At 33.7% G+C, this 12375-nt stretch overlaps 2 protein-coding genes across 2 annotated transcripts in view; one reads left to right on the top strand and one right to left on the bottom strand.

The window, feature by feature from the left end:
• Positions 1–8396, top strand: part of LOC135838591 (NADH-cytochrome b5 reductase-like) — a 280351-nt gene extending 271955 nt beyond the window's left edge. Inside the window, exon 8 of the mRNA XM_065354280.1 lies at positions 8322–8396. The gene's annotated coding sequence lies outside the window, so the exon portion shown is untranslated. The remainder of the gene's footprint in view (positions 1–8321) is intronic.
• LOC135838576 (transmembrane protease serine 9-like) lies at positions 1753–12312 on the bottom strand. The gene is made up of 15 exons (XM_065354255.1): positions 12010–12312; positions 11713–11785; positions 11360–11574; positions 9237–9452; positions 8937–9089; positions 8731–8852; positions 8314–8484; positions 8000–8156; positions 3633–3854; positions 3330–3542; positions 3082–3240; positions 2852–2976; positions 2366–2539; positions 2133–2289; positions 1753–2039 (listed from the first exon to the last, which is right to left on the bottom strand). Exons 1-15 carry the CDS (start codon positions 12083–12085, stop codon positions 1807–1809), a joined length of 2466 nt encoding a protein of 821 aa, XP_065210327.1. The 5' UTR covers positions 12086–12312; the 3' UTR covers positions 1753–1806.
• Between the last annotated feature and the right edge of the window lie 63 nt (positions 12313–12375).

Below are 12375 nucleotides of genomic sequence, written 5' to 3'. Positions count from 1 at the left end.
ATGTTGAACGTATCAAGATTGAACATTTTACATTGTACCATAACTTAACAATTTGGAGTGCACTAATGTAGTCAATTTTGATGCTAATTTATTTATTCATTCGTTATTACCAGCTTACATATAGGTACATAAGATTCAGAAACTAAAACCAAGAGAAACTCGTCTGCTAAGAAATGGCAACAAACTTTACTCTTTTCTGTCTGAAAAAATGTTTCAATGTTTTCAAATTAGTAAATTGTGTCTTGCGAAGTATAATTTTTTTTTACCAGACTTTAATGCGCAGCATTTAGAAGGTAATCAAACGAAACTGATAACAAGATGCATACTCGTACATTTTTTTCAAGTTTAATGAATACAAAAATATTGCAAATAACTTCGCTTATTAGATCAATAAAAATTATCGAAATATTATTATTTGATTTTGGCGTCGTTAATATGTCCCTAATTGTGCAGATTGGATTCATATTTCATCTCACTACATAATTAATCAAATTCGTATTATTCGATGGATTATTAGAAATTGTATTCTTCCTATAATATGGTCTGTTGATAGTCATTGATGTGACGTAGAGAACTAAAGTTTAAAATACAGTCTTGAGATGTATCTAAACTGCCTTATTTGAGAATGCTGTTCGCCCTGCAGAGGGTATCTTGTCAACTAAACTTTTAACAATAAATTAAGGTAAAGTGGGGTAATTCCGATATGGGGTAATTCCGATAGCAAGCCCTAGCTTTGTTGCAAAACACATTTTGGCACAAATGATGAAGAAAGTAGGTAGTTTTAGTGCTAACCTACACCCATTAATGATCAGATGGTTCATCTGCTCTGTTTTGTCAAGTCTGTGCAGTGTTCAAAATCTGAATGCCCAAATCCTTTGCCGCAAAAAACAGTGCACTTTTGAAACTCGTTTTTATCGTTCAAAACTTGTTGAAAAATTCTGTTTAGAAGCTGATATTTGATGAATACGTATTGAAGTGTCAGTACCTCTTTTGATTTTGCTTTTATAATTATTTGTTTGGTGGCATTGAATTATTAAACATGTCGATCATTTTTCATGCTGTGGGGTAATTCCGATAGCCCCAGCAAAATTGTCCTGCAATGTTTTTTTTTGCTGTTTTGATGTATTATAGTTTTAGGGGGTCGAAATTATCACAGAAAATCCTCAAAACGGGGCATTTTTCTCTAGTTGGTCTAGTTTTCAAAAATTATGCCTCAAAAATGCACATTTGTAAAAAAAATTTAATTTTTGTTCTAATGATTCAATTTACATGAAATAAAAACCTAAATATGCAATAAATGGTATATTTCAACATTACTGGCTCGGAATTACCCTGGGAGAATTCCTTTCCTTATAAAACTCATTATCGGAATTACCCCATTTTTAGGGCAATTCTGACAACTCAACCTTCCAAAATGTTTTTTCAATTATATGTATGAAGCCTTCACACAAATCACTCTTCAATATAGTCAATGTGTAGCTGAAGGACGCAGGAATAAAGTTGTTACATCATTTTTGCCCCAAAATGTACAGGAAATCCAAAAAATGAGAAATTGCTAAAATTTTGAATTTTGCCATCGGAATTACCCCACTTTACCTTATCGTAGTTTTGTCACAATTGAAATAATTGTGAGAAATTTAGTCATTTTGATACAATTTTGGCTGCTAAAAAGAAAATCTACTTGCTTTCGTACTCGTAGTTTACAAAGATATCGAAAATGATTTGACATCTGAGCAAGTTTATGAGGCGAGGAACTAAAAAGATGTTTATTCGAATAAATAAATACATCGGTAAATCAAATTACGACTAGATTATTGCGGTGCCAGTTTTGAGACCACTTGCAGTTTTAAGAGCACTTTGTTCGACTTCGTTTCTAATATTTGCGATCCAATAAACGTATTCATTCAAATCGGTGAAAGATGCTATGTAAGGAGGCAGCGCAGTGGATTCTTTTATACTCTGGATGCCTCGAATAAAGAATCTGTTGTCTTCTTGAAACAGCAAACCTCCTCCGGTATCTCCTCGAAGAATTCCAGGACCTTGAACATGAAATTAAATTACGATGAATTACCCTCAGTAGGTATTTCATTAATTATTCTGCAGAGCCAACGCGAGGTGTTTATTTGTCTTACCTTTTTCACTTCCGGCGCAAAATTTATCCGAAGTTATGAATGGTTTGAAAATAACCGAAACTGAATTCAAACATTGCCGGTAACTTATGAAAGATAAATAAGCTACTCGTAGCGTTTCACCAAATTCTCCATTTTCATCCATACCCCATCCGACGGTCTGTAATTCGGTTGAATTTATCAAATTATTGAGAAATTGGCAAACAATATGATTATTAATTGAGACTTTGAGTTACCTTTCCTGGAGTACCTTCAATGGGTGGAATCTTCTTAGCGCCTGTCCAGTCTACGCAAGCTGGCATCACTGTAGGACTCATGGTTAGTTTCTCAGCTAGAATTAATACGGCTATATCTGAGGTGAAGTTGTTGACCAGACCGAGGAATTTAGAAGTGACTCGAATTTCTTTTATCTGTGGAAATTTTTTTTAATCACTTATAAATTTAAACATTTTTAGGGTTTCAATGCGGATTGAAAGGACCAATAATTGATTCAGGAAGGAAGGGAAGGAGGGTATTTGCAAATCAAGTTCCTTTTTTCACCTCAATCGGCTCCCCTCCCATGTATGTTTACACTTTGAATTTTTTCAAAAAAAATATACTTTTTGGGATATTTCTAAAAGGTTTACACTTGAAAAAATTGAAAAGAAAATTTTTGCATAATCTATGAGCCAGGAAAATATGTACCTACGAGTATGTACTTGAAATAATAATTCGTGTCTTACTTTGTAGGATTTTTGATTTTCGTTATCTTTGGTGTAATAATCTCTCGTTACTTTGCTTACAACAACTTCGTAATCCCTGGCATCTGAGATCGTCTTCGTATATTTATCGTAGAAACATTGAGCAGCTGTAAAATAGAAAAAAAAAGTACTAATTTTTGTAATAAAAAGAGTGACATGGTTTACTTTTCTACGAGAAATACATTACCTATCTAAAAAGATGGCTTACCAACCTGACAAAATCAAATTAGGAGATACAATAGTGCCACCACAAATCAAGTAATAATCTCTTTTAACATTATAAATGGCTACGTTCCAGGGAGAATCTCCGTATTTCTCCTCCTCTCCATATGCAATCAAGGTCATAAAATTTGTAAATGGACGTCCACAATCTATAAAATTGTTAATTTCCAAAACATGTACCTAATCAATGAAAAGTCCTGAGTAATTTAGATAGGTATTGGAAAGAATAGATAGGTACCCGGAACACACGAGAATAGTTCATTATCCCATCTTGCATCATCTCTGCAAGTAATTTCTTCGTAAGTAGGGGCAGAATTTTGATACGTGTGTAATGTTTTACAAGTGGCTCGAACTTTGGTGCCAATTTCCATAGGCCCATTGCAGTCGACTGACATACCTTGATAGTAACAGTGTAGGTCGACGTTGATTGGATTGAGCTTTTTGCATTTACCTGAAGAAAAAAAATGATAGTTATTCATCTATGCAGTAATTCAACTTTGATATTATTTCGGTTGTATTGTAATATTATTGGTTAGTTTACCAGTTTTTTTGGGGAAAAGTTTCGTTGGTTCGTAAGGGATTATTCCAGGTTCGACTTCTTTTAGGACGGATAGAATCCAGTCTACGTGATCTGCTATGTCAGTGAAGGTGGCTATGGCGGTGGCTGTACGTTGTTTGAGACTTACAATGCCTCGAATGTAATATGCATTTCCTTCGAGGAATAATAGACCTCCTCCGCTGTCTCCTTGCAGAACACCGGGGCCTTGAAAAAGAAAATCATTGGATTACAAGTGATAATGAATTTTGATTATAAAATGTGAAAGGAGTGCATTAGGAGAATTACATATTTAGTGGGTGAAATAGTTTTTTCTTTAAAAAAGGGGTTAAGTATTTAAAACAATTCTGAGCATAAATAAAAAATGTTTTAAAATTTTTCGCAGAATTCAATTTTTTTTAAATTTTTATTGTTGTTTTCCAATTGTGGAGATTCTATACAAAGAGGATCAACATTGTTTGGAGGAGCAAGAGGAAGGTTTTCCCCTGAAATGAAGGCTATTCAGCAGAAATCTGACCCAAGGTCCAGAAGTCAGTATTTGAAAAAAAATTACCGACTTTGATCTATCTCATTAAAATATATTTTTTATAACTTTTAGAGGCTACAGAAAATTGAACCCAACGATAGCTTGAAGGACAGAGGTAGATTACTTTTCAAAAAGAGGATTACTTAAAAGTATTCTGAGTTCTGAACTAAAAAATTTGCAATTTTTGGATAAATTGAATTTCAAGTCGTTTTGGAGCTTCCAGTGACTTTTTGGAAACGACTTGAAATCCATCTGCAGTCGGCGTCATAACGTATTGAAATTATTTTATTGAATAAATTTCGGCATTCCAACTGCATCTGATGAAATTTTGTGGAAATTTCAAGTTTCAAAAATCTACTGGAGGCTCCAAGAATTTTCAAAAAAATCGCTGGAGTCTCCAAAATGACTTAAGTTGGAGTCCAGTATGAATTTTGGATTTCCAACGTCATTTGATGAAATTTTGTCGAAATTTTGAGTTTCAAAAATCTGCTGGCGGCTCCAGAACTGCTCAAAATTGTTTGAAACCGTTTTCAGTCGATTTGGCGAGTCGAACTTAGTGTATACCTCAAATTTCAGCGTTCTAGGCCAATTTGGTAAAATTTTGATTTTTTGCTTATTTTTGACCAAAATTAATTTTGATTTTCAAAAATTCATCAAAAATCGAAAAATGCACTTCAGCACCTGAAATTTTGGCTGGTGATGAATTTTTGCATGCTCTCTCGGTTTAGCTTTGTCCAGTTCAAAAAATTTCGTGCGAGTTCAATGTTGGAAAGTAAAATCTGTGATTTCGGCTGACCTGTCAATCAAAATGGTCGCCATTTTGTTAGTAAGTCCAATCCTTTTTTTTTGGAAAATTTGCTTTAAAATGTTCCTTAGGATGTCCCCTTTGAGAAAAAAGTTGTCTCAGAGGATCTTTGGTGATGGGGGGGGGGGGAGAGATGCATGAATTATTCCTAATATTGTCAATAATTCAATATGCTGCACAAAAAGGTTTTCATCAAGAAACTAAGTAGATATATTTTGAACATGAAGTTTTCAAAATGAATTACTGCAGGTTAAATTCGTGTGAATGATCCTTCGAGGCTTCCTGTCTCTCCCCCCCCCCCAACCCTCAAAATAATCCATTTTTAATACCACAGAAAGACGAGGTTAGTAAAGTGATGAGATTGCAGGGTGTTTAACGGTCATGAAAGTCATGAAAAAGTCATGCTCGAAACAGGGACTGAAAGCTAGCCGAAAGCTGAAAGCCAAAAGCCGAAAAAAGCCGAAAGTTTCATATTTTTCACAAAATTTTGGAAGTTAAAAGCTAGCCAAGTTTCATTTTGAAAAAGTTGAAAGCCGGCTAGAAGTTTCATTTCATACGACTTTTTACCAAGCTTTTTTTTATGGTTTTGGTGACTGTTTTATTTCCACTAACTGAATTTTTTGAAATTTTTTTAATTAATAAATTGAGAAATTGGGCTCCGATGTTCCAAAGTACTTATCGATTTGTCATTCTAAAAATATGACATTTTTATTCGTTTACGAGAAAAATTGAATCAAAATTCACCACTTAGCTAAGTGATCTGTAAGTAACAGTAACATGTAACATTTACAAATACGGCCCTTTCATTCAAAAATTTAATATTTTTCATTCAAAATTTCAGCTTTTAGAAAAGCCGAAAGCTAGCCAAAAGCTAGCCGAATTAATTGCAAAAGCCAAAAGCTAAAGTCAAAAGTTTCAGTTTTTTCTTTTGGAAGTTAGAAGCCGAAAGTCAAGTTTCATTTTGAAGCTTTCAGTCCCTGGCTCGAAACACACTTGAAATTTTTTTGAAAGCCCATCAAATTAAAAAAAATTAAAAACTTTTCCAAAAAATCAGAAAAATGAAAAAAACTGAAATACTTCTTTGTCTACTAATTTAAAAAATTTTCTTCGCAGTTTCAAGTTATTCAATTTTTTTATGGGGAGGGAATTTTCATGGGGTGAAATAGGCCATGAAAAAGTTATGAATTTTGCTCGAAACACACTTGAAAATTTTTGAAGAGCCCATAAAATGAAAAAAAAAACAAAAAGTCAAAAATTTGTTCAAAAGATCAGAAAAATAAAAAAACTTAAATTGTACCTACCTATACTTGTTTGCAAATTTTAAAAAATGCCTCGCAGTTTCAAGTTATTTTTTGGGGAGGGGAGGGGAGGGGAATTATCATGCGGTAAAAATGTGAAAAATAGACCATGAAAAATAGTCCAGGAAAAATAGCATTCCATTGGGAAAAATGGGGGAGAAAGCTAAATTTTGGTATACTGGTCCATTTTTTTGTGCTGAACTCGAATCCGATGAGTCCCCGGTCGTCCCTGGTGTGCGTTCTCCCCTATTGTGGATCTAAGCCCCCCAAAACCAGTTTTTTGCAATTTTCTCCCCCGCATTGCATTTTAGCGAGAAATAGGTGGTCGGATAAGAATCTACGTCAAATTTCCGATCTAGTGATATATCAACTTTCTTTCTACCCCCCAAGGGGGGGTGGAACCACAACCATTCAAAAAAGGGGGTTCCCCAAATACATAAGGGCTATAGGCGCCTAAGAGGGGTGAAATGGTCCCCAAAAGCGTTTAACATGAAAGGTGGGTACCATAGAGAAACCTCTGCGCAAAAAATTTCAGATCCACACCCCCTCCCCTTTTTGCGGAACCCCCCTTTTTTGAAATTTCAGTAGCACTTTTCTCAGCCCCATTTCAACCGATTTTGAAAATTTTTCTGGAAGTTATGTATATCCTTGATAGGTATTCACACAAAAATTTTCAACCCCCTCCCCTCAAATTTACCCCTCAAAATGGCGTTTTTTTCATTTTTTTATGCCTATTAACAATCAAGATTGCGAGGTACAATTTTGTAAACACGTTTTTTGGATGTATTTTTGGCCCCCAAACATCATATACTATATTAGAAATGTTTGCTTTGGTGCGCTGTGGTGAAAACTTGGAATAATGTATCGTAGGGGGGTGGGGGGTGAAATGGGAATTTTGAAAAAAATAACTACCAATGAGTAGGGTATCGTTTTCATATGATTCGATACCGCTGAGCACGAATATGACCTCAAATTTTCTGCTACACTCACCTACCCCTCTCCAGAGCCCCTCAGCCCCCCTCAATTTTCAAGATTTTCGAAATATAGTTATTTTGATGATGTTGGTGTCGTTTTCATATAATTCGATACCGCTGAGCACGAATATGACCTCTGATTTTCTGCTACAATCACTTACCCCTTTCCAGAGCCCCTCAGCCCCCTCAATCCGACCACCTATTTCTCGCTAAAATGCAATGCGGGGGAGAAAATTGCAAAAAACTGGTTTTGGGGGGCTTAGATCCACAATAGGGGAGAACGCACACCAGGGACGACCGGGGATTCATCGGATTCGTGTTCAGCACAAAAAAATGGACGAGTATACCAAAATTCAGCTTTCTCACCCATTTTTCCCAATGACCCTTTTTTTTCATCTAATTTTCCTGGACTAAAAGGTCATAATTTTTCATCTGGGAGTTTTATTAGACCACCCTGCATTGGTGCGATTCGAGTGAACCTCACACGATGGGAAGTATGTATTTGAGAAAATTGAAAGAATATTTTAGAATAATTAGTCAGCAATTTTAAAAGTTCCAGCTCAGCTATCTCTGAGAAAGTCCAAATTTCAAAAGTACGTGTGTACTCACAAAATTTAGAGTTTGAAAAAAATCGACTATGTCAATTTATTTTTGAACTTTCCGCACCGAGCGTTCAGAAATATGGAACCATGAAGTGGTGCAATGGATTCTAAAATTATTTTCTACATAAAAAATTGAGATAAATGTACCATCTTCCGTTCCGGCGCAAAATTTATCGAAAGTTATGAACGCTTGAAAATCATTCGGTACAATATTCAAACATCGTTCTCGACTAATATAAGGTAGAGTAGTCGTCATCAACTTCTCACTGAGTTTTCCATTCTCCAACATACCCCACCCTGCGACCTGTAATTTTAATCGTGTCAAGTTCTTATTCACAATTCACATTTTAATGACTTACTCACGTATTAATAAAGTCATACTTATTATAAAGTTGAAGTATACCTACATATCTATATTATATAAATGCATTAAATGACTAATGAAAGATTATTATTATTACTTTTCCAGGAGTATTTTCAAAAGGACTTGTCGTACGTTTCCAATGGACACAAGCTGGCATTACAGTTGGAGATATGGTGAGTTCTTGTTGCAATATTAATATCGCTATATCAGCAGCGAAATAATTATTTACACCGATGTAACCTTTGCTCGAAAATCGTATTTCTCTAATCTGAAATAATTATTGAATTGGTAAAATTAGGTTTCAATTGATGACCTACTTTTTTTTTTAAAGTTTCAAGATCAGTAACGATGTACACAAATCGTACATATGGCAATTTTTCTAATAAAGTTGTCTTTTTTGGAAAGTTTCTGTACCTTGCTCCGTGATTACGTTTTCTTTTCCAAACTAAGGCACGATTTTGCCATTTTGGAAGAACAGAGAGAGTTTTTCTGGTGCTTGAATGATTTAACTCACCTTGAAATATTTCTGATTTTGATTATCCGCCTGGTAATAATTTCTGCTCACTTTGCTTACTACGATTTCATAATTTATGACTTCTCTCTTTATATCGTTTTGATCGTGGAAACAATGAGCAGCTAGAATCATTAAATGGGATTCATTATCTCGACTACAGAAAAAAGTTTTTTGCGGGGGGGGAGAGGGAGGGAGGACTTGTATACCTGATAGAACTAAGCGAGAACTGACAATAGTGGCTCCGCAAATTAAAACCTTTTCTCGATTATAAACGGCCACGTGCCAAGGTGAATCTCCAAACTTATTTTCCTCTCCTTTGGAAATTAAAGTCGTTACATTGGGAAAAGGGCGTCCACAAACTGTAAGTACATATATGAAATAATAAGCACACAATGAGTTTTCAATCCTTTAAAAAAGTTTCAAATGCTATAAACTAATGAAACAATGTGATTATATTATCTGAGATTAGATAAATGTATGTACATATATGTAGGTGTAGTAGGTACCTGGAACACAAGAGAGAAGAACTCTGTCCCATTTTCCATCATCTTGGCAAAAAATCTCCTGCTGTGTTTCGTTTGAAGATACATGGGTGTAAAATGGTTTACACGTAGAACGTACTCTCGATTCAGCGAATAAGTAATTTTCGTCGCAAGAAATTTGAAGATTATCTCGATAGCATTCTAGTTTAACGTTTATGGGGTTTAGTTTGTCGCATTTTTCTGAAAAAATTCCATACAATTAGGTAGGTCTAGGTTTTCACAATTTTTGAAAGCTTTTGCCCTCGCTTCGTTCGGGTTACTTTTCTGTCCGTTTTCCATAATTAAATTAATAAGTGAAGGAAATTGAGGGTATATTTACCACGTATTTTGGATTTTGAATTATAAATTTTCGAAAGCTTTTGTCATCGTTTTGCTCGGGTCACCTTGTTTTTCTTTCTCAATATTGAATTTTCCAAAAAATTATTGTTCAAACAATGAGATAGGCTTACAAAATTTTGTATGAGCAAGAAAAGAATCGAACATTTTACTGCTAGTCATTATTCAAAAATCACAAAAATGCCTAGATAGTTCTAGATTTTATGATTTTTTTGGAAATTTTGTCGTTCCATTGAAAAATATATTATGTAAAAGAATTTTAAAAAGTTTTAGCCCTATTTTTGAGAGGCAAGGAGAATGGTCGGGGTAAATCTTGAAATCTCATGTGTACTTGAATGGGGAAAAATATATTTTAAAAAGTCGTCAATCCAGAATTTTCAAAATCAGTAGATATAACTAGTTTTTGGGGGGAGGGAGGCAAGGGCAGAGTTGACGTGATACAAATACAAAATTCCATTTTGAAATTACGAAAAGGGTATTATTTATGAATTAGGCTTCTAGTAAGATTTTTGAACAAGAGAAGCATTCTGATTTACATTTTCATTTTTTTTTTCTCCAAAAAAAAAACGATATGATTCGAAAGTTGTCTCGTACCTGCTTTGAGTGGAAATAAATAACCAGAAAATTAGGGTATTGAATCCGTGTACCTTACTATTGAAAGGTTGGAATTTTTTTGCCTCGCATGCTCCAAAACTGATTCCCTATTTTCAACAGATAGGTCGGTATATTTCTAAAGAAAAGTCGTGCCGGAAGTATCCTTCCTCCCAGTTGGAAAAAATGTAAAATCCAATTTTATCCAAAAAAATTGCCATTATTTTTACGTCAAAAGTTTTTCTGAATAACTCCTTTTTTACTTTTTTCAGTCCTACAATCCGTATACTTATTGGCTCCTGGTACGGAATTAATGCCTCTAAAAATAGGAAAAAATCAAGAAAAATGAAATGAATCAAAACGTATGCAAATTAAATAATTAAACATTTTTTTTGAAATTTTTTTATTTTCAGGCAGAATTGTTGTAGGTATGTAAATAATCGCTTCCTAAGAGAAACCTTTCCTCGGTCTCTCAAACAATATTAGTCCTCTTGATAAAAGCTCCCAGAGTTGGAGAAAATTTTTAAACAATGAAAAATTTAAGTCTGTAACTTTTTGAAAAATCCATTCGCGTGATAGGTATTAAAAAAACGGTTCTGATTAATCCCATTTTCTGGGGGAAAAATTTCATCGGTCTCCCAAACAGTGTTGCTCTTTAAAATAGAAAACTCCAAAGTTGAGATATCAAATGAAATAAAATTTCCATCTTTTTTGAAAATTCAGAGTCATATTTCTTTTAAATTTTGTTACTCCCTTTTCAAGAAACCAAAAAAATCCATTTGGTTTCACAAGCAAAGGCAGTCGAAATTATGAACATTTTTTTAAATTTTTGGTGAACGGGGAGGGGGGGAGATGCTTTGCAACATGATCTAATTTTACTCTAATTTTCAGCGATTTTTTTTTCATTTGGAAAACTAACAAGTTTTTGGAAGTTGGGGCAAAAAATCGCAATCATTTCTGGGTATGAAAAAAATTCAAGTTTTTAAGATTTTGTCCGATACTATGATCTTCTTAGATTCTTTTCTGAAAATGTTCATTCCTTATCTTGCAAAAATCGTACAAAAAAAACTCTTTTTAAACCGATTATGAGAGTCTGTAAAAACTAGGTAAGGTAGGTACCTTCAAATTAAGAAGATACCTATCTCTGCTATTATACGTACTGTAGCATTTATCAATCGGTGGAACCCATTTCTTTTCACGACAAATCGATTGAAGTTTCGTTTTCCTCAATGCGAAGTGATTTGGATTGCATTTTAGAATGGCAACGGTGAATTCAGGAACAAATCCATTTATATTGCAAGAACTCGAATTACTTCCATTGCAAGAAAATGTCACAGTCTTGTCAGGTGTTGGAGGAGGTATTGCGCAAAAGTCACTATTGAAACAATAAAATATAAATTCATCGTATTTATTGGAAAACAAAATATTTCAAATGTGGATATTGATTGTGTTATAGAAAATACTTATTCGTGTTTCTGAAAGGTTAGATATCTCAGAAAGGTGTTTAGCTTACTTGATGGCTCGTTTTTGTACTATTTTTTCATGATCTTCTAATTTCAAATTGAAAGTGGTTGAAGAATGTACAGCTGAAAAGGTTCATACATATTGTATAATATTAGTTTTAGTTTTGTTACAAATTTCAAATTCGTCTGCAAATTGGTACACAGTAATTTTTAAAAATATTATAAACATGCAATGTGCATAATATACTTATATTATGTAGTTTAAAAATTATTATCTTCGAGAAACAGTTCAAAATGAAATAAACCTATGGCACTAGAAATTATATACAAAGTAAAAATCAACTCACCAATTAACTGCAGACAAAGATTTAGCAGGACTAAATATAAACACTTTTCATTTGTAATTTTGAAAGAACCAGTCATTCTTAGAAACTAAATTTAGACGAATACAAACATTCGGTTTACCAATCTTTAACTGCGGTGTCTAATTATAATAATTTAAAATGATTAAGTACAATAAACTTGAAAATTTTGATACTAGTACTGAGATTTTCTGACCGATGTGTATATTTTTTTTTTTTATCAGTAAGTATTATAGACAGAGGAACTAAAATTAACTTATCTACTCGCGCTGCTGGTATTGTGAATAATGAATAGCTATAGATATGTACATTTATAACTTGTTTTTCAACTTCTTTTTTTTCCGTTTTTAT

The sequence above is a fragment of the Planococcus citri genome, chromosome 3 (genome assembly GCF_950023065.1).
Source record: "Planococcus citri chromosome 3, ihPlaCitr1.1, whole genome shotgun sequence".
Taxonomy (NCBI): Eukaryota; Metazoa; Arthropoda; class Insecta; order Hemiptera; family Pseudococcidae; genus Planococcus; species Planococcus citri.
The sequence above is the reverse complement of the archived record's forward strand: the minus strand, read 5'-3'. Positions and strand labels throughout refer to the sequence as shown.

Coding starts and splice junctions, on each gene's coding strand:
- LOC135838576 (XM_065354255.1), bottom strand. CDS start 12,085: ATGACTGGTTCTTTCAAAATTACAAATGAAAAGTGTTTATATTTAGTC. Junction 2,290..2,365: donor TTGAAGGTACTCCAGGAAAG/GTAACTCAAAGT, acceptor ACCGAATTACAG/ACCGTCGGATGGGGTATGGA. Junction 2,040..2,132: donor TTGCGCCGGAAGTGAAAAAG/GTAAGACAAATA, acceptor TTCATGTTCAAG/GTCCTGGAATTCTTCGAGGA.